Source organism: Pelecanus crispus, chromosome 5 (genome assembly GCF_030463565.1).
Source record: "Pelecanus crispus isolate bPelCri1 chromosome 5, bPelCri1.pri, whole genome shotgun sequence".
Lineage (NCBI taxonomy): Eukaryota > Metazoa > Chordata > Aves > Pelecaniformes > Pelecanidae > Pelecanus > Pelecanus crispus.
The window spans coordinates 74,225,677-74,253,424 of record NC_134647.1 but is presented as its reverse complement, the minus strand read 5'-3'; the positions used below and the strand labels follow the sequence as shown (position 1 = coordinate 74,253,424).

General features: G+C 40.4%; 1 protein-coding gene across 2 annotated transcripts in view; it reads right to left on the bottom strand.

The window, feature by feature from the left end:
- GIPC2 (GIPC PDZ domain containing family member 2) overlaps positions 1-26,276 on the bottom strand; it is a 31,486-nt gene extending 5,210 nt beyond the window's left edge. Inside the window, exons 1-5 of one of the 2 annotated variants that reach the window (XM_075711344.1) lie at positions 26,224-26,276; positions 11,566-11,751; positions 8,295-8,475; positions 5,054-5,163; positions 4,262-4,343 (exon numbers count right to left, since the gene is read on the bottom strand). In XM_075711344.1, coding sequence (XP_075567459.1) covers positions 4,262-4,343; positions 5,054-5,163; positions 8,295-8,475; positions 11,566-11,748 — 556 coding nt within the window. In that variant the 5' untranslated portion in view covers positions 11,749-11,751; positions 26,224-26,276. Of the gene's footprint in view, positions 1-4,261; positions 4,344-5,053; positions 5,164-8,294; positions 8,476-11,565; positions 11,752-19,618; positions 19,835-26,223 lie in introns of those variants that run through there. The other variant, XM_075711343.1, reaches the window with a different exon arrangement.
- Between the last annotated feature and the right edge of the window lie 1,472 nt (positions 26,277-27,748).

The window sequence follows — 27,748 nt, the reverse complement described above, 5'->3', positions numbered from 1 at the left end:
GAATATGAACAAAGAAGTATGTTGGCTTTTTAAACCTAGTCCCTTTAAAATAACCTTAAAGATCTTTCACAAAATCCTTATTTTCACTTTTGATAGACACATGTGGCACAAGCCATGAAAGCTATGATCTGCCTGCCATTGTTATTACCTGTCTTACATAGTGGTTTTGCTACCTATATCCTATCCTGTAACTTCTAAAAAAACTTTTTCAGAAGTCTTAAAAGAAACTTCAATATTTATTTAGCTGTAATGCTATCAGAAGTTTTGCCTTCATCAAAAGGTAACAAATATCATTATTCTGGCCTGACACTTTAAAAGAGCTAAAATTCACATGCAGCTTCCTTACAACATGACAGAAAATGAAGCATGTCACTGCAGTTTCCAGTATTTAACACTGCTTGGTTTTAGTTTCATGTTGAACATTGTCAGATCTGGCTCTCAAGGAACCATTAGAAATATCCTTTCTTCTTGTTTCTTTTTATTAAGTACTAATTCCTCTTGAAGTGGAGAAGTTTTGTTGTTTAACCAGACTGCTACCTTTCCTTTTTTCACAAAACTCCCATTATTCTCTCAGAATAAATGAACAGTCATAAACAATATACCCCAGAGTGTATACGATAAAATCCTTTGGGAAAGGAAGTCTGGTGACAGAAGGAGCAGAAAACAACAAATTCAGGGAGAATATAACTTTAGTCAAAGCATTTCAGGATAAAAACATCTATCCAATAGTGCTGCGTTGGATTAGTGAGCCAAGAGAAGAAGCTTGGGTGACAAAAATTTTAAATCTGCTAGGACATTTTGACGGTAAGTTTGAAAAATAAAGTCAAGAGTGGAGAAGTAGATTTGAAATTCTTCTAAACAGACGGACAATATGCAAAGATATGTCATGTCTGACAATATTATAGGGAACAACAAAAAGGAAAGAATCATCCAAGAGCGTAAAAAATAGAACAAAATAGAAGAAAATATCAGTGGATGAAGAGCTACCCAAAGGACGCTGAAAGAAAAAGTTGGACGGGAAGCCCTTTTTGCCATCATTTTTCCCATCAGTAGCATTCTAGGATTGGATCCCATAGATCCAGGCTTCATCCCACCTGGAATCTTTGTGATCAAATACAGTCCATAGCAATTCAAGCCTCACTGATTTAAAAAATAAATGCCACCAGTATTTTTCACTAACACTGCTTCCTGAGTCCCTCCTATTAATCAACTGTTCACGTTCCTTTACCAGAAAGCACTGACAGGATTTAAAACAACCTGAATTATCTCTCAATGGTGCATTTATGTTTTAAAGAAGACTGAAGTCAAGCCTTGGCCCAATTTCTAATGTGCCTGTAAAATGGCTGAGGAATGCACTTCCAGAGCCAAGCGTCCCTTCCGCAGATTAAGTCCATTTTTCAGTAAAATAAAGAGGTAAAAAGGTAAAAGTGCATTCAAAAGGCAGATATGTAAATCTCAACAGCATTTAGATCTCTGAAAATAAAAGACTCTGAAAAAAAAAAAGTAAGTGTACGCATTTCCATTAAATGTTTTCCAAGCATTTTGCTCCAACTTAGGGATTTGCGTGCAGATTTACCCAGCCATTCTTGAAACTGTCAAGATACTTAACTATGCAAAAATTAAGGGCTTTATCTCATCTTTAATTCTGTCTGTAATTTTACATTATTTTTTCTTTCCTTTCTTTCTAACTTCTGGCTTAAAACTGGGGCACTGTTTTAGAATTCAATCACACCATGGAAGTGTCATTTTAATGGAGATGAAAGAGCAATATTAACTGACATCCAAAGCTTCTGACAAACAGAACTGCATGAGAGTGAGCAATGATTGAGATCTTAATCACTTGTCGGCTGTCGCATTGTGATGACTTGCATTTTCAGCTAATCTGGCTTGAGTAATGAGTGAAATTTCTAGCTGAGTGGTGATTGGCATTCTCTGAATGAATCCTTTCCTCATATTTCATTTTCATGGGTGACTGATCACATCCAGTATATGAAAAACTGACATATGTTAATTGAACAAATTTGTGACAGGTGATTAGCTCTCCTTTCCTAAAGAGTCCTAGAGCTGTTTAATTGTTTAAAAATGATAGAACTTTTTCTTTGTCACCACCATTGGCCCTTGACTCTAAGATTTGAACTTTAGGAAATGGCTTCAAAGGTGCAAACTAAAGCTACATGAACCTTATAGTCTTTGATTCCTGACAGTTTCTCTTTGTTTCACTGCCTTTTTGGGAAGAAGAGAAGGAAGAGGTGAAGGGCAAAACAACTACCCAGTTGGAAATGAGAGAGTATCTTTGAGGACAAAGACCCCTTCCTTCTTTGAGTACTCTTTTAAGGCATTCTTTGAAACTTTCAAAACTGCATACTGAAAGATGAAGGACATTAGATCTTTTGGGGAAAAAAAAAAAAAATCAAGGAATTCTTGGGAAAACTCTACCAGGTGCTTGGCAATCAGCTCAGTCATATGTGCTGAAAGTTGACCTCCTCAGTCTACTGTACAAAAGCCATCCCGTTACAGCACTGAGAGCCAAAACCACAGGGAACACCAGTTCCCACAGGAACTTGCTCCCCTGTCTCAGAGCAGAGCATGGCACACCACAACATCCCAAGAAACCATGCTCTAGCTTAGGATCTCAGGATTCTGGGCTATGGACACCAAAACAAGAACACCTATAGCTGCTTATTCCTGTAAGCCTGGGGACCTCGGAGGTAGCCTGCAAGGACAGGAGCCTCCAGAAGCCTGGGTTGAGCTGGGACTGCAACAGCTGCAAGATAAAAACAGCTCCCAGAGGGACAGCTGGCACGAGACTTGGAGCTTTGAAGCCTAAGCCAGAGATGGACCAAGTGGTGGAGGCTGCAGAAGAGCAACAGGACATGGGAGCCTCCCTAACCTAAACAGAGGGTCAGCACCACACAGGGCTCCCAGGAGCATATTACATGGCAGAGGCATCACATATTAGAGCTGCTCAGAACAGATTTTTTGAGAATTTTTAGTTTTCTGGGAATTGGACAGTTTAGATGTTACCTACAAAACAGAATTCACAAGTTCTGGGCAGCTCTGCTCTCTCTTCTATGCCAGGAAGCCCACCTTGACCTTAGGCTGGGGGACAAATAATACTTCACCTACAATTTTTCCTGTGTGAAAACTAGTAGAAGCTGCCAATCAGATGCTTGCCAGTAGGAGCAGCCAACAAAGGACTTTTGGCTATTCAGATAATCTCCTATTGTTCTGATTCCTCTGCTAAATGCCGCCTGTCCAACCCTCCTGCTTTGCCCTTAGCTTCATGCCAGACGTATTTTCTCTTCTGCTTTGCCTCTTCCACTTCTCTCTCATAAAAGCTTTTTTTTTTTTTCCCCAAGATCACTTTCCATTTAGCTTATCCTTTCCTAATTCTTGGCTGATTTTTTTTAGACATTACCATAACAATAAATACCTTCCTCTTTGTCTCAGTATTAGCAGTTCCACAAGATCGGATGAGGACTACACCCAGCCACAGCTGACTATAGCAGCACTTCTTCCTCAGCTAGACTGCGGCTTCTTCCCGTACAAAGAGAAGCTCCTATTTAGTTGTTGTCAGATTAACAGAGAGAAGCAACAGCTGCAAGGACAAGTTTGGCGCAGTTTTAAGGAACTTATGACACTGGTGTCAAATAGTTTCTTTCATTACAAATTGATGATTGTGATAGCTAGTAAATATTCTGGAAAACTTCCCATGTTCTCCAGAATGCAGGCTTTAAAGAATTTGATAAATTTGTGCAATTACTCTGTCAGTTCCCTTGCTAAATATTTGCTATTTCACTGATGAAGATCCCAGAGTCAAACTTTAGTGATCAACTTTGATGTGTCTAAGCCAAGGGGCGAAAGAGCAAAAAAGCAAATACACATGCTTATCCATAATAATCCTTAAATGTGGTACACACAAGCTCCACTAGAAAATATATGCCAGAAAGAATACAGCAATGACAGTTAATGGTAAACAACTAAATAATTCATGCAATAGTGTATAGATAATGTGCAGGAAGTATAGAGGATTAATTAATTACATCAAGGATTAATTAATTACATCATAAGGCTTGTAGTGAGAGATTCATTCTTTTATCAGACATACATATTTGGAGAAATACAGGCAGGTTTTTGAGACTGCATCCTGGACATATTTTGTTCACTTACATCCAGAGACTGAAGTACTCAGTAAATTTTAGACTACAGAAAATGAGAAATTATTTAATCTTGTAGTAATGTATCTGTTAAAAAAACTCACCTAATTCAGTATCTCTTATCCCCATGTATGTTTCAAGAAGCTCATCCACTTTTTCAATTGCTTTTTTTTCAACTTCACTTGGCTTCGTGGAAATAAAGGGAGAGAAAGAGCAAAAGTATGATTATATCCATGCAGATTTCAAAATAACCATCAGTTTGCCACTGATTATCCTTACTCCCATCCTAGCCACCTAGACTTACAAAACGTACAAGTAAAACACATTATTCCACTTTCTTTCCCTCTTCTCACAAACCTGAGCCTTCCTCCCAGCATCAAGCCACACAGCTCTCACATTGAAACTAAACAGGGGCCTTGCATCTCCTGACAATACAGATCTTCATCAAGTCCTCGTCAGCTTTAGAGGAACCCAAAATAAATAACATTTCCTCTTTCAAACCCTAATCCTGGTTTTACACATATTCATGCCAACATACATTATTAGCCTTTCCTAACAACGACCCTTATACCAGCCCAGTACTCTTTGCAGTGTCAGAAACAGAACCAACTCTTCAACCAGCCCCCCCTTTTCCTCTCCCCCTTCCCTCTTTTCAACATTCCTTGGTCTAATCTACCTTAAATTCATCCATGTAATCCATGACATCTAAATACACCCTCTCCCTGCTAGTCTTCAACTTTATATAAGTATTTCTCCCTGTAGAAGGCAATCTTCTTAAGGCCCATAAGCTTTGTAAGATCCAGATTTTTCCTCCCTACCTCCCCTTATCAACCTTGGGGAAGAATAAATCAGGTGCTAGATGATTAAACTATTGAAGGGCTCCAAGATAACCATACCATTTCCTCCACAGTAGCAGGGCCTTTGGTTCTCAGCCGAAGTGTTCCCCTCCCTCTGGAGATATTAACATCTGGCAGAGTTCCACCTTTGGGCCTTGGTTCCAGGTTTTCTAAAGACAAAACAAACAACAACAAAAAGAAAAGAATACCAAACAAAACTAAGTATATGGTACATCAAAATATGATGTATCTGCTTTGGCTATTACATTACCTTCAAGATCTACTAGGCATATGTAAAAATTTTATAATTAAATTAACTGTATTCCAAGTATAGCTTTGCTGACAATTTGTTGTCTTCAGACTTTGACATCTGCTTGACTGCACTGAAGCTAGGACTTCCATTAACCAATATAACTATGCAGGCCTATTGCACTCGACTTCATATATGCTCTTCGTATAATTTTATTTCCCTATTCTACAGAAAAGTATAAGTATTTTTTATTTAATATTAGATAATGGCTGAAGTCATCAGCCAAATGCTGATTTATCCTGGTCTTTACAGGCAGACTATGTAGCAGGTTTAGCATTGCAACATCTCCATCTTCCACTGATGCAATGGTGCAAACACCACTGCTAAACAAATCATGATAAGCCATGTGAAGCTGAACTGACAATTTGATTACTAGCAGTCACATAGGTAAAATGTCCATAAGTAGATCTGCAGGAGTTTTTCTGCTGGTTTCATCAAGGTCATGATTTCATAAATCTCTACCAAGAACATCTGCGTTTACCCGAAGTTTTCTTTACTTGAATTCAGCTTTCCTCCCTTTAATCTTGGGTGACGGCACCCCAGTTAGTAAATGGATTATGGAATCATTTAAGATCTGGCTTTCTTGTCCTAGGACACAATTTTACATTCAAGAGTGACAAGGCCTTAATTTATTTACTAACATGGGAGTTACATAATTAATCTGGAAAGTGCTAGAAGAGAGGAGATAATTTTGCAGAACTGTTTTTAACTGTGCTGTTTCCTCTACCAGATTATTCCTCCTCTTAACAGAAGGCCTTTCTAGTAAGCTCTCTTTGAAGGCAAGATTTTAACATGCTATATTCATTTTGTCCTGGTAGATTCCAACTCATCATTCTTGCATAAGTAGTCAAAAATCCAGATTATTCTGCTAAACAACTCTTGAAAAGTAGATTTTAATGGTTTTTATTTTAACCAGGAGATATGGTACAGTCTCTCTCTCACATACATACTTACGATCAACACTTTTCCTTAATCCTTTTATTGCTTCAAGGACAGTTTAAAACATCCTTAAGATTGTCACCATTTCTGCTAGACTTGTTTCAAAAAGTCATTCCTGATACAACATACATCTTTTTCTAAAAAATTTAGAGTTTGTGTTATGCTGCCTTTACTTTTCTATTAACTTTTCACCAATTCATAGAGGGCTAGCTTGTGACTGGTAAGGACCAATCTTACTCAGACAAGTCTTTAATTCTGAGCTACAAGCCTGGCCTAGAGTAGCTGAGGCAGCCTGTTTGCACATGGTAGAAAGATACCCAACCAGAAAATTATACTTATTTCACATTCTGCTGAGAGGAAGAAAAATAAGTTAGTAATTTCACACAGAGACTTGTCTCTTATTTCTATACCCTCACAAACTTATGTTGAAACTAACAGGAATTCAGCACCTATTTGTCCAGCAGGATCTGGGTCTTGTCATCTTCTCTGGGGCTATTCTCAGCACGCTGCAGTTTGAACACTATCTTAAATACATTTGTGCCTAAAGCCTAACTGCACCTAAGGCTAGAGGTGGGATATTCTAACCTACTGGGCACCATGACTTGTAAATTAATTTGTGTAGGGTAAAAAATAATGTACATCTTCCAAAAATCTGTCCAAAAAGCTCTGACTGCCTCTTAATTCAATGTCAGATAAAAGGTATTGCCATGGAATTAGCAGGTTTCCTTCTTTACATCACAGGCAAACTAAAAGGTATCTTAATCACCTGACTAAAGTAATTACTGTTAAGCAATGGCTGAAGTCATCAATCAAATGCTGATTTACCCTGGTCTTTACAAATAGACTATGTAACACATTTAGCATTGAACACAAATTATAGACCCGTATTAAAAAGGTATTCCTATATTACTAATTGCAGTACTATACATACATAATACTACTTTAGCGTAATGTATAACATACACATTTACTTAATGGGAGTATCAGCTTATGTCCAAACACATTAGAGATTAACTCATAACCCTTATTCTTCGCAGAAGCACTTAAAGCAAAAAGAAATCTTCAAATTTCTCTCATTTTCCATTTCTGCTGCTATTCTGACACCAAGTGTCAAGTCTGGGGTATGACAGCACTTGTAAGCTACTAACAGACAGAAAAGATTTGAAAAATAAACATTTCAAATTTCTGCTGCTCTGGTGAACATGGTGATTTTGAACTTGCTGTTAGTGCAGCTGTGCACAAGGACTCATACACACTTCTAATTTAGCAGTATTTTGAAGTTTTTATTACAGAAAAATGCCACGTGGTTCAGGGGGGTTATAAAAAATTGAGAGAACAAAAATTAAAGCTCAGTATCTATTTTGACTCCCTGAGCTAAACCTACCCTTTTTTTTAAAAAAAAAAAAGTTTACCACATTGATAAAATTAATATACCTAAGGACTAGCAGTAGGTATGCATTCCTCCTATGTAAGTATCACTTTCTTATAGCATGCAGGTGATAGGTAGAGAGAGCTTTGCCATACTGCTTTCTTCCAATTCTACCTGCTGTAATGATTAGAGAGCCACAAAAAGTTGGGGAGAGCAGGCAGGCGTGCAGCAAAGGAGGTGCTCCAGCAAATCCCAGACTATTTTCTGCAGCATCCTTCTGCATTAGAGTGCAGTTCCCAGTAAAGGGTACAGAAATAGAAAAATCTGACACACACATGAACAGGGATTGTGTATCAACAGAGGAAAAGAGAAGAGGAGGTTCACAGATCAGCACATTAGTGAAGTGATCCATGCTTTAAAACTGTGTTTATGAAACAATTCCTGTACTTATTTTGCATCATCATGTGGCAGCAAAGGAATCGAGCAGCTGAGACTCAGGCTGAGGCAGCCCACACCAGGATGACTGCTGGAGAAAGCAAGATGGAAGAAAATTCATTTGTAAACTGCAGCAGTTCTCTTACCTTGGGTGGACACCTGGCTGCAATCTGAAAACAAACTTACAATGCAATTCAGTGTTGGGACGTCAATATGCAGTGAACAAGGTGGACAGTCAGGTCACTCACCAAACGCTTTCATAGGCTCTACCAACTCCAGCTTAAACATCTGACCTTTCTCCAGATCTTTTAGCATTTTGGCAACTTCATAATGCCGACAATCTGACACGTTTTTTCCATTTATAGCCTGTATGTGATCACCCACGCAGATCATTTTGGTTTGGTCTGTAAGGCTACCTTCTTTGATTCGCTATTGTTTAAAAAAATATATATAATTAGAAACATTTCTTTAAAAGGTAAAGAGGTGATTTCTTTAAAAGGTAGAGTGTTTCAAGAATGTCAGTTAACACCACCAATAGCATTGAGCTTATTATACCAGCAGTGCGTTTTGTCTATAAGATTTTCATAAAACATATTTTGGAAAGCATTAGTTTTCAAAGTATTTTAATAAGCACTGAATATAAAATCAACAGGAAAAAAAAAAGAATGGAATCATACTTTAGAAATTAATGCTTCTGAATAAGCTGATATTTTGTGTGCTTTAAAACTGAACCCAAACATGTCAGTAATGTGAATGCTTAATTGAGTTTGGGGGGTTTATTTTGATTTAATAGCTTGACAAGCATAGGAACAGAATTCTTCTCAAGTATGGTCCAGGGACATAAAAAAAAAAGTGTGTGATATAGTAAAAAATTACATACTATAAAGGGCTAATCTTAATAAGACCCATCTATAGTGATGAAACTTCTACCATTTTCCACATCAGGCTATACAGCTGCATATTAAAGTATTTCCTCTGAAATAACAATAAAGAGTAAGAAATTATTCTAAATGCCATCTCATGGAATACAAATAGAAACAGTCTAAAGGTCATAAAATGTAACAGGAGTTAGTTTTTATAGTTTTTGTGAAGTGGAATTTAAAAAGTGAGAAAAAAAACAGTCTTCAAAAGATCACTATGATATATCAAGTCAAAGGACACTTAAAATTTCAGTTATTCTGTTTATTGTTGTTATACACTGTCATATTTGTTTATCATGTGTCCAAGTCATGTAAGCCATTATCTTATAGCTATTTAATAGAAAAGCTATAACATAGTAGAATCTCTTATATTTTGTACAGATATGAATTTCATTCTAATATCTTCCTGAATAATGTAATTTTCAATTAAGGCTGATGTTGTTCAGACTAACTTTGAGTGAGATAACACTGAAACAGGGGAGATAAACATATTACCACCTACTACTATAGCACCTAACCTAGCTGCATAACGATCTCAGAAACCTGCTTCTAGTTTATGTGCGCACATCTGAGCCCACATACGTGCCTCCATTCGAGAGAGTCAGTGGGAAGTGTGATAGTGCTCAGCATCCTATAGTACACTGCAACAATTTTTAGCTCCAGGCTGAGTTTAACCCTTTCTAGCACTTTTTTCTTTAACCTAGATTAAAACCAAAAAGAAGCCTCATGACCAATGAAGAGGGGGGCATCGTACACACGCCAGAAACCAGGTCCCAAATGCGCTTCTCTTACCAGGTGCCAGGATTCAAAAGCGTGCCCATCAGACTTCAACTAATGTTTGGTCATAGACTAAACGCTGAATTCATTCTCATTTAGCTTTTCTTCTTCACTTAGATCCTAACACCAATTACTACAGCCCATAACAGCTTTCAACAACCCACAGATAGGTAAACTGAATATTAATCCTTAATTAATAATGGAACATAGTAACAATTTTTCAAGGAAAGTAAATATATGTACACAAAAAGAATTCTATCGAACTTTAGAGACAGTCCCTGCTTAGCCATTTACCTAGACAACCAAGTATAAAAAAGATGCAGCTTTACTTTTGTATATGTATTTTCTATGCTGTTTTAAAAAATCCATTAGCTAAATATGCAACAGCAGCAAAGTAAGCTCCTAGAAACTCCTTTAAACTGATGCCTTCCCACGAAGGCTGCACCATATTCATTATACTGCTTATTAGACCAGTACAAGGACAATGATATATTTGTTCAGACAAGTTTTATACAATTTACTGGAAATTACAGATTGTCTTGCTAATGTGGTGAGGGTTTTCCAGCCTGCTCCAGTTATGCAGCAGTCTACGTGATGGCTGTTCTCTCTCCCCATATTACCAACCAAGCCCAGAGAGAGTAATGCACTGTACAGTGCTGCACAAGTGAACTTTAAATCGCTGAAGCACTGCTTTCAATGCCTTCTTTTAAAATAGCACATAAGCAGCAGCGTGACTGAACGTTATGGGCTGCACAGATACTACCACTAGAAATTCAGAGTTCTGTGTCTATAAACATAAAAGTGAGGCTATGATTTTGCCAAACCGCTTACAGAAACCTCCACTGCATCTCGACTTTCTCAAGCGTGATCTCAATCACATTTTTCCACAACAAAGACAAGCAAACCTATTTTGAAACCACGTCTTGTTTTATATCCATGCTAGCTAAGGAATGGATAGAGAATACAACCTCTCCATACCAGAAGCTCTGTTTACAATAGCAGTAAGAACAGTGATGGGGACAGCAGTAATTGAAGACAATTGCCAGTGCGTCACTAATAATGGATAATTGGATTAATTTAGAGCAAAGCATCTAAAAAAGGCAGAAAATGTGATTAAGGTTCCTAATACTCAGTCTAGCAAGGAGGGTAGCATCATTTCCTCAGCCCTCTACTTGTCTCGAAACATCTGGAGGTCATACAGAAGAGGAGGAGGAAAGCAATTATGATTACTATATTGTACATGCAACTGCCCATACTTGCCACTCAAGTTAATTGTGGTAAATTGCGTTAATCCTTATCCTTAACACCTTTTAATTCATCCTACCTAAGGCAACAATATCGGAAAGCTGAAAAAGCACTGTACTTGCACGTATTCTTATACAGCACAAAGGCTTCTGCCCTGTAAACTGTCATAAATACTGAAAGAATAGGATCTCGTTATCATGAGTGACAGATGTTCTATAAGCACCTAATCAAAGACATGAGAAAATCACTTAAAAAAAAAAAGGAGGGGGCAGATGCAAGCAGTATCTAACACCTACCACCTCAGGGTAGGTCAGAAAATACAGCGGTCACATTGTAAAGCTGATACACATTACAGAAGCAATGAACAAATGAACTCGTTTTGAATGACATGCGGTACAGAAACAGCAGAACTAATTTGGAATGATATATGTAAAGAAAAGCAACTTTATTTTTTACTTACCATATATATGATGATAAAAGATTTTACAATTCTAAAGGATCATTAAAACAATAGTTAAACTGTTATAGTAACAGAAGCTTCTACAGAACAAAGCATTTCACTGGTAATCAAATTTACCTTTATAAACGCACAGCCGGTTCCATTGTCTGTAATGGTAAGCCCAAGCACATCATCGGTTTTAAGAATTTCTATTTCTTTTCGTTGTCCTTTTACGTGGGCAAATATGAAATCTTCAAGGCCAATTTGTGCATCTAAGAGCTTGTCCATATCAACTTTATGAGTGTTCAAAGTGCAAAACATGATCTGTGCAGGAGGACAGCAAACACATTATCTTTTGCAATGTATTAAGGTTGGTGAGCTTGACAGGAAGATAAAAGGAGAGCACAGTTCTGGCCTCTTTGAAGGCCAGCGACAACTCTCCTTCTCCAGCTGCCCCAGGAGAGGTGACAGTCTCCATCCACACACATGACAGGAAGGATCAATAGCTCGAGCTCTGCAGATAAGAGCTGGCAGGGAGCAAAGGAAAGAGATGTATCTGTGCGAGCAGCCTCGCACAGCCTGTCCCAGCACACCAACTCCATCGCAGGCATCTTGAGCTAGAGCAGCGCAGCTTGTTCCAGAGGTTAGAGTGAGCGAGCTGAAGAGCCACCACCGTCTTCATCGCTCACCCACCTCAAATTCCACAGGATTCAAACATCACATGGGGCTGCTTCAAAATACAACTGCTTGAAAGCAGTTTTGTGGAAAAAAAGGGAGCTCATCAAAACAAGAATGTCAGGAGAGAGCATGAAATGTTTTATGTTGCTCCACGTGCTCCACCATTAGCTCTGAGCACGTTCTCTCCAACAAGCTTGCTTAGTTTCCTGCCCTTCCTCCAGCATAAGTAGGGGTCATCTCTGTTCCAGCTTAGTAAAAGCAAGACTTACGAAAAAAGGCAAATTTTTTCTTCATAAATCAGCCTTTCTGAGGGATTTCCCTTCAGCACTGGGTGTTAGGCTTATACTTCACACTACACTTGCAGCAGTGGTTCTTTAACAGGAAGGTTTATTGTCCTGGGCACAGGCGGGATGAGACTAACCCCGCTGAACTGCTCAGGGACAGAGAGGATGCTTTTGCCCACCACGGTGCTGCGTGGACAAATTTGGCCAGTCCAGGCAGGCTTTGCACTTTCTGCTCTTCGAGTACAGGCTGTACTGAACAGCCTAGGCAAAAAAGAAAAACAACAAACCCAGTGCTCCTCCTCACAGCTGGCGTAACTACACCTGCCCGACTCCTTTGCAAGCTGTAGCCGGAGAGGAGCGAGGAGCGAGGGAGGCCCTGCACCTCGCAGGTGGCAGCACGGGCCAGCAGCCAAAACAGAGAAAGCCTGTGCTCCAAGAGAAACTTGGAGAACCCCAAAAATCTACTTCACTGAGGCCAAGAGTGCTCCTGAAGACCATCTTTCACATGCAATGGAAGCCGGGGAAGAGGAGGAGACTTGCCACCCCATTTGGCTCTCCAGCACAGGTGGCAAAGCCACAGCTGCAAACCATCCGACAAAGGCTCTGCTGCCAGCGGGATGCACATGGCTCTGCCAGGACAAGAGATGAAAGCAGATACTTTTCTACGCCCTGCCTATATCTGCTGGACACTGTTTTCCTTTAGAGCGCACCTTGGACCCCCTTGCAGCCGCTGCCCACACCAGCTCCGAATTAGGAAATGAGAAAAGCAGCGCCAAAGCATGAAAAGAAGTACACAGTGGGAAGCCAGCCTGGCATTTGAGAAAAACAGCAGCAGGATGTTGCTCAGTGTCCTTCACCTTTGCAACCGCTCCAGCCGCAGTGGCGGGGGAGCAGCGGGCCAGCCCAGCTGCCCCAAAACGCCGGCACAGACCCGTGCCCGCGGCCTGCTGAACCCCCGGCGCTTTGCTGGTGACGCAGGGTCTCCTCCTGCCTTCCCGGCTTCCCTCGCTGAGCTTGCAAAAGTTAGAGTCTTCTGCACCAGAACATTTCCAGTGCCTTTTCTTGCTGGCATCGCTGGATGACAGCAGAAGAATTGAAATGAAAGTCACCAACCTATTCAAATCTATTCCAGGTCAAATGAGGGGTGAATACTTTTCCTAATGTATTTCACAGGGAGCATTTCAGTTTCTGAAGCTTTCTTGAACTTAGATTCTATAACTATGGGGGGTTCCGTTTTAAAACCTGAAAGTTTAGTAGTGAGATGGTGTTTCTTGGGGAGGGGGGTCTTAGTTTAGTAGGCTTTTTTTTAAACAAACAAAAAAAACCAAACCCACAAAACCAACAAACCCAAAAAACCCCCCAAAACCCAGCCCTACTTCAAAAGCTAATTGCTTCTCTCATTTAATCCAAACTTCCACTGCAATCTAAGGCATTTAACAATGAGTCGTAACAGCACACCCCTAAGAGACATTAGTTTTATTCTCCCAGTAACACAAAGTTTTTCAGTTAACTAATACTCAAGCAGTAGCATCACCTAGAGAAATATAGCTGGTTTTAAATAGAAAATTAAATTTTATTTTAGAAATAATAATCATATCTCATCAGCAGCATTTTTTTGAAACCAAGAAGGTTCTATTCAAACAGACTATATGTAAGTCCCCGCATAAGTTTTCATTTCATTTTTCTCTCTCAAGCTACATAATAGCTTGGCCAGTTTACAACTGAACTCAGTTCTTGTTCTTACAATGAACAAGCAGCACTGTGTCTTTACATTTCAGACATTAGCATCCTTCATCTGACCTTGTCAAACAGACAATCATCTAGTAACTACTGTCACACCTTTGAATAGATAAAATTGGCAACAGAGCAGAAATGTGATATTTAGAAACTCGATCCAGGGTTTCTCTTTTTAGACCTTCATCTGGATGGCATTCCTACTACAGCCTATAAGTCTGCAGAATTTTCTGTGAGTCAGTTCTGTGCTAACCACAAGGCTGAGAGAGCATCAGCCAGTCAAAAATAAAACTTAAATCATTCTTTATCCTCTTTAGTGAACAACTGCTTTTTCTCAGAACAGATATATGCAAAGAGTAATGTACTAAAGATGTATCTACCCAGGATAATATACAGTTACACCATCTATCGGTTACAGCACGGCTTTATTCGTACACGACTGAGACCTGTCAATTCAAAAACGATAATTTTTGTAGATTTTACATAAGTTTAATACAGGTACCTACTAACAGCTTATATACTTAAAAAGTTAAACATTCCATTCACTCAAAGTTTGGTATATTTTTAATAATAATTTTCTTACGCAGAAAAGAAGCAAGAAAAAAAACTGAATGTGCAATTTTCATTGTGAAGTCTTTTCTCTCTCTCTTCATACCCTCAACCTTCATATGCATTTGATCTTTAACTCAGCATACCAGTGCTGTGACAGTTCATGCCAACTTTAGCAAGACATTATAAATCATAACTGTTACATCAGCCATGAAGTATCTAGGATACCTCCTTCACTGAGAGTTATCTTGTGCGGCACACAGAACAAGGAAATTCCATTCGTCTGGCAGGGACTGGCGGCTTACGCACAACCTTATAAAATAGGTTTGTCAGATACGATTACTAACAGATTATTCCCTGCATCAGTATTTTCAATAGTCAATATTGACTACATTAGTCAATAAAAACAGGGTTACACTGTGTGCTATATAAAGAAACTGTATTAGCTAAGAAAGGGAGGGTTATACTGTGTTATATAAAGTATATATGCAGTACCATATTGCATACCCTATATACTAATTACATTCTCATCTTCCACATTAAGCCTACACCTTGAGAAGAACTCAAAAATAAGTTGACTGATAGATGACACACTCAGAAGCTATTAAAAGCGCTTTTAAAATCAGTAGATCTCAGATAACTTTACAAAGGAGATCATAATCACTTTCTCTATTTAAGAAGTGGGGAAATGGGAATTCTACTTCTGAGCAAGATGTAACACCCACTGACATATTTCCCTATACACGTAGGCGTCATTATATCAGGAAATCACCAAGGCATTTTCTAGGTACCTTACTCACTTCATCCTCCCTGAGGAAAATGTGGGAGCCTCGACTAGCTGCAGCAACAGGAAGAGTAACCAAGTCCTCCGAGTTCTAGTGTGCTTTGATCAGGTATGCAACTGTGCCCCCCCAGACACATTCAAAGTAGTATAAAATAAGCATTCAGTGTTTCATTGTTCTTTTTCGAAACCCGGAGTGCAAGAGAATTAGTGCAAGTTCTTCCATACAGCTTGAAAGTATTTGAAAACCAGGTCATTAACACAGCAAGCATCACACCTAATACAGGTGTGAAATTTAAGCACTGCTTAGGGGAACAGCAAGCAAACAATTGCTGCCTTAGGCTTGGGAGGAGGCGGTTTGTAGGGTTCCTTCTGAAAGTCTTTAATCTGTAAGCAAGATTGCGAACAATTTGTTTCAACAGATAAGCATATACTCTGAAACTCTGAACAGTTTGGTGATGAGGATTTCACAAGCTGACCCTTTTCGCTAACCTCCTAAAATACACTTCAGATTTTTTCTTGTAATAAGGTCACTTTTATTCAGGAACCTAAGTTGCAGCACAGTGGCTTATTTTTCAGTACTCTTTCGTAAAAGTTTAAATCAAACAGGTTGAACTCAAACACTTCTATGAAAGCCTAACGCGGCACAGCCTCAGGTATACGTAACTTCGGCATGAGGAGGCGAGGCCTGTGGAACAAGAGCCCGGACACAAGCTCAGCAGCTGAACTCTTGCTACTGGAAGAGACAGCGGGAGCTGCACTTCTGCCCTGGGCGCTGCTCCCTTTCCCTGTGTTCCCCTTATAAAGCAAAATTCCTTCCACCGTGAAAGAAACCCCAGCCTCCGTGGGCTCTTGACGGACACACCTGCTGAGCGTTCAACTTACCTCACCATACTCCACCCTCCAAAGCAAACAAAATAATCAGAAGTGAAAATAATGAGTACACAAACCGAAAGTCCGTATAGCTTCTGTGGTTTGCCATTCCTTTCTCATCTGATCAAGAAATAGCCCTGGTACAGTTGGACTTCAATATCCACATTCCCAGTCCGCGATTAGCTACTTTGAATACTTTATAGCCCTACCATGTGCTCTCACAGGAGTACACCACCACCAAAGGCTTTAACAGACCCACATTGTCCTTTGGTCAGTGTTCATTTATTTAGCATACAGGCACTTAGCACTTCCACCCTTGCAGGGAACATAACATTCCCGGCCACATTTTCCAATAGTCACAGTGAAGCAGTAATCCTAAATGGCCAAGAGCACACACAAGTACTTTTTCCAACTTGTTTCCTACTCTACCCTCTAAAGAAAAAATCATGGGAGATATTTGTATTATTTATGCAAGTAGATACACATAACTGTGGATGGGTTGTGTTGTTAGTTAAGAATTGCATCTATTTTTTTTTTTTTTTAAGCTCTATGCTTCCTTGTTGAAACCCTGTTGAAGAAATCAGGTTAGAAGTCAAGAACAACGTGATCTACCTCAAACAGCACTCATATTAATAATACAAGCAATCCATTGCCAGAAGCCATCTTCACTCCTGCTTCCTGTGGAAAGAACATTCAGTTTGGACCAGGAAAAGAAGAAATGCTAGTCATGGTAAAAGTCAGAGGGGTAGCCAGAAATGCAGGCTGAATGTCAGGTTCAAAAGGCATAACTGAGACATATATTCACCTAGGGAGATGGATGAAGAATAAAATACCTAGACAAGAAAAGTACAGGAAAAGCCTCAGAAAGCTGCTGTTATGGCTCACTCCCTCGTAGATGCCTGGCAAACATCACAGGAGCGAAGGAGTGTCCCCTTCGAAGTTATACTTGTCTTGTTCTGTCCCCATCCTACCCTGCTCATGATCCAGGTCTGCACAGAAGTTTTTGTCAGTGTCTGCCCAACAAATACTGTGTTTTATACAAGCTTCACTCTGTCACTGTTGGCAGTCAGTCACAGATCCTGGAAAGGCTTCTCCAGCAGAAGCTAAACTCAGCTGGTCCTGCGAGATGTGCTACAAAGAGGAAACGAGGTGCTGTAACCATGCGGAATCAAAAGGAGAAGCGACAGATCACAAGTATAGCTCATCCTGAACTGTACTAAAACACTTCAGCAGGAACTTATCCAAGAATCCATACCCTTGCCTACACTGCAGTAAACTCACATATTAAATGTATTCACTTCTGCAACAGTTAGCCAAATGTCCTCTGCGCCGAGCTCTGCCTCGCCGCCCTCCGCTGTTTTCCACCTCAGTCGCTGCAGGGCAGAGATCTCTGTGTCAGTACCTGTTTCCGAAGGCATTCAGGTATCACACTGCCCACCGGCTTCAGCACAGCTAGGGCACAGCAGCTTTCCTAGACATAACACCTACACGTGGCATTTGAGTAACCTCAGTGTCTTTCAGTTTGCTGAGGTGTAGCTTCTGGCATTATTCTTTACACCGGACTGTCTGTCCAAAAGCAGCTTTAATTAATAGATAATACCCTTTAAAATGTCTAGCCTTTCCTTACTTCCAGCAAGCTCAGCAGTTGCCAATAAATTCACATTTCATGGCATCCCTTGCTATTCACTCATCTATCCTATCTTGTCTGTCCAAAATTTTGTTGCAAGACTTTCAGGTTCTGCACTCTGCTGTGCCACCTTTACACCAGCAAATATTTTTCATCACTATTTTAATTTTGTACAACTTAGTTTCCTAAAGCCAACTGAATTTCTTGAGTAAAAGATTTTAAGTTCAGTGCCTCCAGCAACAATTCTCCATCTATTTTTACCAATAAACTACATTAAAAAAAAAAAAAAAACCAAACAAAATAAAACAAACACCAAACCACAAATAGGAATTGGACAGTAGAGCGAAAAACAGAAAAGAAGAAACTTCTTTAGCACAAGGCTGGCAATAGATGCCCATGAAACATGTAGTGTTCCCTCTAAAACCTTTGGGGGTGTCAGGTTATAAATAAAATAGAAGATAATCTGGCAGTTACAAGAACTGGAGAGTAAAAGGTATAACTGGAGATGGAACAGAACAAAAGGGGACCAGCAGCTCGGTATGGAAAGAAAACAGAAGCAGAAGGTCAGAAAGCAGCTGAGAAGGTCTGGGACATAGGTGCATTGGCTGGCAATGGCACTGGTACTTGTGAATTACTTAACGCAACAGTGACTGGTTAAACTGTATTCACTGCTACGGCCACTTTTCTTTTACAATTTACCATTTGAAACGCTGCTAGGTCAGGCCACAGCAGACTCTCAGAAGAAAGTCCGTAATACTTTAAATACAATACTAAAAAATACTTTAAAACAGCCAGCTACAAATAAGAAAGCAAGTAAAGCTGCATAGCCACGTGCAGGCGCAATGAGATGTTAGCACTGCGTTTCAAGTTGCTACTCAGAGGTTAAGGTTCACAGAACCACGTAGGAAGAACTTGAAATGGCCACTACCCTTTAACTAAGAGAAAACAATGCATTTACAAAGACAAATGAATCATTATCCAAACAAATATTTAAAACTTGGCCCAGAACAAAAGATCAAAAAGGCAGCAGTTAAAAAAAAAAAAAAATCCTGTTACGGATTTAAACAGCCTCACTTAAACAGTGCGCCTTTTAAAAGTAATTACCTGGCAAAGCAGAAAACTTTCCAAATGTCACGTTCAGTTGGAATTTTAAAATGTAGGCAGATTTAAAGCGTTTATAGCCTTTATTTATGTATAGCATTATACCATTGCCTTCATTCTGGGCGTTTACCCTCATGGATCCTTTTTTTTGGTTGGGTTTTTTTTTGTTTGTTTGTTTAAACTGGAACGAATCACGACAGTCAGTAATCCCCGCACTGGAAGGAAGTATTGCACTCCGCTGTGCTACAGATGCTTTGACCCAGCGGTGTTAAACAGCAAGCTGGCACCAGGTTAACGAAGACGCTAGAGGTATTTTGGTTAAAAGCATCCTCGTTTTTCCGTGTAAAAGCCAAACGCAGTTGTGCTTATATCCTTTCCCGCGCGGTAATGCTCCTTTGGAAGCAGCAAAAGGGGTTCCCGCCGCCCCCCCCCCAGCGGGAAGCACCCTCGCCCGCGGGACCCCGCAGACAGCCGGGGGGGGCGGGGCGTGGCGGGGGGGCGGGGCGTGGCGGGGGGGGCGTGGCGGGGGGCGTGGCGTGGCGGGGGGGGCGTGGCGTGCCCTACCTGTGCCGGCTGGATGCCGAACGCCGCGGCGATCTGCGCGTACAGCTCGCGGGCGCTGCCGAAGCCCCCCACGCGGGCCGTGGGGCTGCCGTGCGCCAGCTGCGTGCGGAACTGCAGCCGCGGGGCCCCGCCTGCCGGGGCCGGCGCCTCGCTCGCCACCAGCCTGGCGTTCTCCTTGCACCTGTTCTTCCTCCTGCCCCACAGCCCCAGCGGCATCTTCCCCGCCCGCAGCCGGCTCCCGCCGCCGGCTCGCCGCGCTGGACTCTGCCCCGGCGCCGCCCCGGCCGTGCCGCCGCCAGGTGAGGCCCGGCCCGGCCCCGCCCCGCCCCGCGGGCGCTGCCCGCTGCGCCTCCCCCCCGCCCCCCCGGCAGTTCGGGGGCACCGGGGCTCTGCCCTGCCGGGGCCGCCGCCCCCTCAGCCCCGGCCGCAGCGGGGGCGCGCAGCCAGGACCCCACAGCCTCCCCCCCTCCCCGCCCCCCCAGAAGCCGCACCCGGCCGTGACTAAAGGAGGAGCAGGGAGGTGATTGTTCCCCTGTACTCGGCGCTGGGGAGGCCGCACCTGGAACGCTGTGTCCAGTTTTGGGCCCCTCACTACAAGAAAGGCATTGAGGTGCTGGAGCGTGTCCAGAGACGGGCAACGAAGCTGGTGAAGGGTCTGGAGCACAGGCCTTATGAGGAGCGGCTGAGGGAACTGGGGTTGTTTAGCCTGGAGAAGAGGAGGCTGAGGGGAGACCTTATTGCTCTCTACACCTACCTGAAAGGAGGGTGTAGCCGGGTGGGTGTTGGGCTCTTCTCCCATGTAGTTAGCAATAGGACGAGAGGAAACAGGCTCAAGCTGCACCAGGGGAGGTTTAGGTTGGAAATTAGGAAAAATTTCTTCACGGAAAGGGTGGTCAAGCATTGGAACAGGCTGCCCAGAGAGGTGGTGGAGTCACCATCCCTGGAAGTGTTCAAAAAACGGGTAGATGTGGCACTTGGGGACATGGTTTAGTCTAGTCTGCCCTTGATTGGTTTAGTGTGGACTTGGTAGTGTAGGTTAATGGTTGGACTGGATGATCTTAAAGGTCTTTTCCAACCTAAACAATTCTATGATTCTATGAGCACGGACTTGGGAGAGAAGCTATTCACATAAATAAATAATCCTTCCTGTCCATGACACAGGGTAGGAAGGGTTTGAGGTTTGGGTTAGTTTGGGGTTTTTTGGTTTTGTTTGCTTGGGTTTTGGCTTTTGGGGGATTTTTTTGTTGTGGGTTTTTTGTTTGTTTGTTTGTTTCTTTCCCCCTAAATGGAAGGCAAGGGCACTTTGAACTAGACTGCACCAAACATGCCGAGTTTGCCAAACTGGTACGGTCCGTTTTCTGGTCAAAGACATCTCTTCCACTTTTTTTTTTTTTTTCCCTCTCCTCTAATTTTGCATTATGTAAAGCGTATACCGTAAATTGTGTTTATATACCTTTACAGTCTTTCCCTAAATTGTACACCAACCCAGACTGCAAAAAGTTTACCATCTTTCTACTCACTAGTTCAGGAATTTCTACTAATAATGAACTCCTAAATATTGATCAGAATAGGTTTATATCCAGGATATAAAAGCCAACATGAAGTATACAAGGACTTCGGCCAGCTCTTGCTTATTTACCACAATTGTACACAGTGTACCTATGAACCTCTAAGGATTAATAGAGCAGTAGCCACATAAGCAAAGTTTAAGAGGCTTCCTATTGAACTGGACAACAGCTTTGAAATACTGAGATTTAACATCTAACTATTTGAAAAGTGTATTTGCTAACATTTAGTAGGTTTAAAATGTTTCCTTCTCCACCATGGACTAGAGAAATGTATCCTATAGAATGAGTTAAGATGTTCACGTTACAGAAGACATCTGTGCTCCAATATAACTACACTCACCTCAGCGGAACTGCTCCATTTTCACTGGTGTACTGAGTCCACTCAAGATGTGAAGAGTGGAAATTTCATGAGGCAACATCCAGCACTTCTAAAGGAATCTGCTATAAAGCTGCAGAGAGAAGCAGCATTGCCTTACCACATCTGACTCTCAGAATAAAAAAGAGAAACCACTGGGGAGAAAAAACCAAGAGGATTCTGGCACATGGAGTCAGACCAGGTAGGCACAGAGAAGTGAATTATGAGCAGGCAGCCCAGGGTCAAAAGTTCTTAGCATAGCTAATCAGAGAGTACCTAGAGCATCTCAGAAAATACATACAACTTTTAAACTGCTCATGTTGAAGCCAGCTGGATTTCAGTCTTTCCAGATCGCATGTGGTAGATTTAACGGAATACTCAGAAGAAATGCCTAACTTTTATCCAATTCTAATCTAAAACAATTGGATGCAAGATTGTTATTAATTTTCTAGTCATTTCCACCAATAAAAAAAAAAAAACACCACAGAATAAACTTACCATCACACTCTACCAGTTGACTTTCCAGTCCAGTTTGAAAACAGAAGACTTAAACTGAAGATTTCTCTGAACCTGGAGAACTGTGTGTACTTTTTCCCGTTATTGGAAAGCAATTCAGACAGCATGTTGGCATAAATTGGATGAGATTGCAGTGAGATGAGATAGATTAAATAACAGCACCAAACTGTTCATGTTCATTCTGATATTTAGAGGTTTTTGCTGTTTTGCAATTTTAAATGGGCAATTTCTTTTAAAACATGCCTTTTTCCATTTACTAAGATGTATTACAAAGGAATTGGTGACATTGACAAGTACTTATGTCTTGTCTCTACCAATCTCGATCTCTATTGACTCATTCCTTATTTTCTGAAAAGATAATTGAATCAGTGTTAAAAAACAGTAAATACTGTTTAAGGTCATTATTGATGTTAACAATTTAGTTAAACATAAATGAAAACGGTCAAGTTTCCATATAGTGACATACAGAGGTTGTGCAGATTTGTTTTATTTTCAAAACTCACTGACATAGCCCTAATTTAGGTATCTGTTGCAAAACTTGCTTCAGTAGAAGTGTTAATGTTTCCATCTTTCATATGGAGACAGATGGAAAAAGACAGCTGAAGTTGTACCAGAACTATGCTGACCCTACTTACAGCTTAGAGGAACAGCACCAGCTTTGAACTATAGAAAGAAAAAATGATGAGACCAACAGAGCTGACCGAATAAACCAAAGATCACATCATACTGTTTAATACAAACAGTACGGAGCATGTGTATGCTATCATTATTTACACAATGTAACAAGTGAAATTAAACGTTTTTGTTGTCATTTAAATTAGAGGAAGATAACATTACACATACACTAAATTATTCTCAAAAGCCAAACCTAGAACAGCATCTACATGAAATTGTCATCACAGTCCCCAACTTTGGCAAGAAACTGTGAAGCGTTCAACACTCACCTGTCCATTACTGCTACATGTACATATTTTTTGCTAAGCTGCAAATACTATTTATTAATATTGCTCTGATCATGGATTAGCAGTTTCAACCATTTAGATTTAACCAGAATAACATAGCGCTGACCAAGTGATCTGTAGAGCTAGAAACGGGTCAGACTGCTGAGAACCTCAAAGAATAAAAGCCTGTAATGGACACGAGACATTTTCTCCAACTACAACCAGTCCTGCTCTCAGGCTTCCTTGAATGCGTACCCACTAGGGAGATCTGCCAACATTAATTAACACACATCAGAACTAGGTCATTAATCCAAATAAGCCTCCAGCAATTCAAGATAGTTAGGATCCAAAAATTACTTAAATTTCACTTCTTGCAAGTGACATTGTTGGAGAGTTAACCATTTAAATAAAAATGTTAATAATCCATTATTAGCCTTGGTTTTAGAAGGAAAAATAAACCATGTACTAAAATGGGTTTCAGTCCTTTTATCCTATATTGCACACTGCAATTTATCACATTCTTCAGTTTCTCAGTCATAGTACTTAGGATGTGAGAATCGTGGCATGCAACAGCCATGAAGTTTGTGGAGAAAGTATGTGCAGTAGAACAGAATCATGTTACTGGATATGAAATGCCAAAGTGCTATACTGCAAACTATCAGTATATAAAATCGTTTCCCTACACATAAAATATATATACTTATATCTGCGATTTAGGCAGTTCTCATCTACAGCATGTTGTATCTTTCCGGTCATCCATGTTCCAAATGAAGCAACTGCTTAAAAAAATTGCCAGTATGACCAGAGAATTAAGAGCTTCTTTTAAGATATTTCAGGACCTTATCTTGTTTCGTCTAATGAAAATAAGACTGAGAAGAAACATTGCCGGTGTTTATAAGTATCTATTTTAGCATTAAATTGATATAAACTATCTAAACAAAAGCATATTGATAAAAATAAAACTGAAATTTCCTACTCATAAATTATGTTAAGAACTATTTTTTAAACCATCAGAGAGTACTGCAAAACAAGGCCTTTCAGTAAGATTGTATTTCCTCCTCTATTTTAAGACAGGAGTTCAAATAGGACTGCCTGTGACAGAAGGGGACCAAACTCCATTACCAAAAGTTACCGATCTTCTGAGTTTGTCCATACTACATTACATATTATTTTGGCTTTGACACACGAAAAACATCAACTAGTAAAACCATCCTCTGAAAGTCCATGCAGCAGCAAACAACTCACTTTGCACACTGACTGCAGTTTTGGAATTGTGACTTGATACAGAGCAGAAGGGGATCCCAGAGATTTTTATCCTGCTCCCTATTACTTTTATAATCAGTTTGCTGGCATAAAAGGAAAATAAAAATACTTGTTTCTCCTGGATTGCTCTCAGAAGTGGTTTAGGTCCTTATTATACTTAGCCACAGCTTTTTTGGCCAGGGCTGCTTTTCATTGAACCCAGTTTCGCAACCTTTCTTTGGATATAAATACAAGCAGTTGAGACACGTTTTTTGAGCATGTCATAAAGTACTTATTCAGGGAAATGCTATGTGGTATTTCAGGAGCTTGCTGGGTAGGGATTTTGGGTTTTTAATTATGTAGGGCAGCAGGAGTGTGAAGATGATAATTTGTCCTTGATAAAGTAATCAGGCATGACTAACAAGACTGATGTTGTATAGTTCCTCCCTTGGGTAAGCCACTAATTCCAGGGGAACAAAACAAGCACGGGACAGTTATACCTTCTAGACCCATGGGCAGCAACAGTAGACCTCTACTTTCACTCTTTAAATAATAGAACAATTAAGTGGAGGAGCCTGAAGGAAACAAATCATGCCATCTAATAGTCCATTGCTGAGCAATTTGACAAATGAAAAGCTGTGATTCTGTACTTCATGATGGTATTAGTACTGCCATTTGCCCGCTTTGCATGCCAAACAGTAAGTGAATATATGAATACCTCGCTTCTATAGGATTTGTTCAGTAAGCAATATAGTAAGAACTAGTAATGTCAGCTGCAAAGGAGGACTAGCATTTACTGACTGGAAAAGGAAAATTGTCTCTTAATCATATGTAACATGTCCATGTCCCGTATTTTTTAGGTCTAGCACGTGAATTCAAGTGCACAGAATTTCACCCTGAATCATAGCAAATTTCACTGGTGGGGTAAAACCTATTCTACCCTCAAAGTCTGTTACCAGTGAGTCAGACTAGCACATAAGATGCGCATGCTAGAAAGGAACGGAGTGTATTTTGGTATTTTACTGACTTCATGAACTATCAGTTGTCTCGTCACCTCCAGACCTTCTTAGAAGCTTCATCAACTATATGAACTAATAAAGGGGACCAGGAGAACCTGTCAGCACGAGAGCTGCCATAACCACTGTGACTTGGAGCTCTGTAAGTGGATGCCTATGGGACCGATACTGTTGCAGACAGGGGAAGCGACTCTGGGTCTGGCAGGGAGTACTTTTCAAATGCAAGATTAACCAGATCTTCACAAACACGCTTCTGTTCTTCTCCACAATCATCTGAGTTTAGTGTCTTTCCCTTCCTTGTGCGTTCCACTCTTTCTGCCATCTGATACTACAGGTACCATTCAGTCACACACATCATTCTCTCAAACCCCTGTCTATGAAGTACTTGCTACTGGATAATCCTGTCAGCCAGACACACAGGTCGTCATCAAGTATGCAAGTGCTTGAAGCAGTGAAATAACACAGTCTGTCATGACAGGATGAAAGACATTATCATTAACCAGCTTAGCACTTTTTAAAATCAGTCAGTTGTCTGTGAACAGAGCAAAGCCCTTACAAAGGCTAAGGACTTCACTCCTTTAGCTCAGCAGCACCCCAGATATACAGTTGCTAGGATCACATTTTAAGAGTGTACCATCACATTAGTGAGACCAAGTCATTGGGGAGTGGCAAAAGCATCTTAAGGGCTTAAAGATTTGGGGGTTTTTCTAGGACTACAGTGTTTTGAAAGACTGAAGAGTTATAGGCAAAGAATAACAAAACATGTAAATATGTCGAGGATCATACAGCCTTAACTAAAGGCCAAGGAAAATAAGGTTTGGAAACCACTATTGTTTTCCTCTCTCAATGAAAACTAAATGCCAGCGAGTCGCACCCAGTATGTCTCAAAAAAAAAAATTTAACACAAAGCCAGACTCGTTAATATGAAAAGTTTAGTTTATGCAAGCACAGGGCTAGTGGCACTTACCAAGAAGTAGAACTGATTCTTGGCAAAATACAACTCCCATTCCAGGCTGCTGATTTATTTTGGAACAGGCCCTCCAAAAAAAAAAAAAAAAATCCACAGCTAATAGCAGATTATCCAGTCAAGACAATGGTCTCCTCAAGTCTTTAAGCAAAACTATGCAAGGCCGAGAGTTTCATGGCACACTGATACCTATGCAGAGCTCAACCAGGCTCTTTAAAACCAAGCCAGCTATAGACCTTTTCTTCACGCATACTTTGGCTTTTTAGCATTGAAGGTACAACCAGTGCAATAGCTTGATTGATTTACTGCACTGTGCATCAATCTGATGGGCACCTCCTCCCTATCCTTGGATTTCTGAGAATCAGACATGGATACTGTTTTGAGCATTTGCTAATGCCAGAACTATCACATCTGAGAATTAGAACACTGATAATCTCATCTGACTGATCATCATAATACATATTGCTCATCTTCAGCACTGTTTGTGAGGTTTGGACTGAAGGTCATATTGAAAAACAGGGGTGAATACTCGAAGAGGACATAAAAATGAAGAGAAAGCTTTCACCCTGTGAAAGGCAAATGGAAGCAAGTACACACAAAGTTGCAAGATGAAGGTGGCAAGAACAACACTGGAGACCCAACCCCTGTTAGAGAGTCTGTACTTCCATAATAAACAGGTCAGGACTCAAAACCAACCCAAAACCGCAACATCTGTTCAACACCCCACAAATAGGCTTCAACAAGTTTTCAGCACAGATAATACAAAAAAGGCTCAGTGGAAGAATGGAATACTAATATTCTAGTGACATCGGAAAGCCTGCTCTGGAGCAACCACAGAGTACCATTGCATGGCAGAAAGGACAAACAGTTGTAATGTAGCTTGCCCTACTCTTCCAACAGCTTCCTAAAGCTTGATGTTGGGGAGATTAAGAAAGGTTCTTTAGAAGTACAGGTTTTCATAGAGTCACTGAATGAACTCCTCCAAAGTAACCAAATGACTTTTACATTCTATGGCACCTAAGTAACCTTCAGGAGATCAAAATATCCTCATCCCAACTTCATGAACGTCCATTTTATTTCCATGTATTTCAGTAGTTAGAGATACAGTAGGTGACTAATATTTGCCTCCTTCTCCCAAGTAGCCTTTATTAAATAATAAGTGGGTTTTAAAACATAGCTTTTAAGCACATTGTTTTGATTAGAAAAATATTCATTTTTAATCCTGGATTAGATAGATAGTAATTCTCCCTCTCATATTTTGAAGTATTTCCACATGCTATTTTCTGAAACATATACTTTGTTACCTCTCCATAAGAAAAGAAATACAAGCATTTCATATCAGTCCTATAGTTCTGTATTTTGAGCGTGAAAACAGTTGGAAAAGTTCAGTTTGCTATACATATATATATATACACCTCTAAATACACAAGATACTGCAATTCCTCAATTTAACACTACTCCTCTTACCTGAAGATGGTTACAAAAAATAGTTGTAGTTGCTGTTAACTTTTTTTTTTAACAAGTT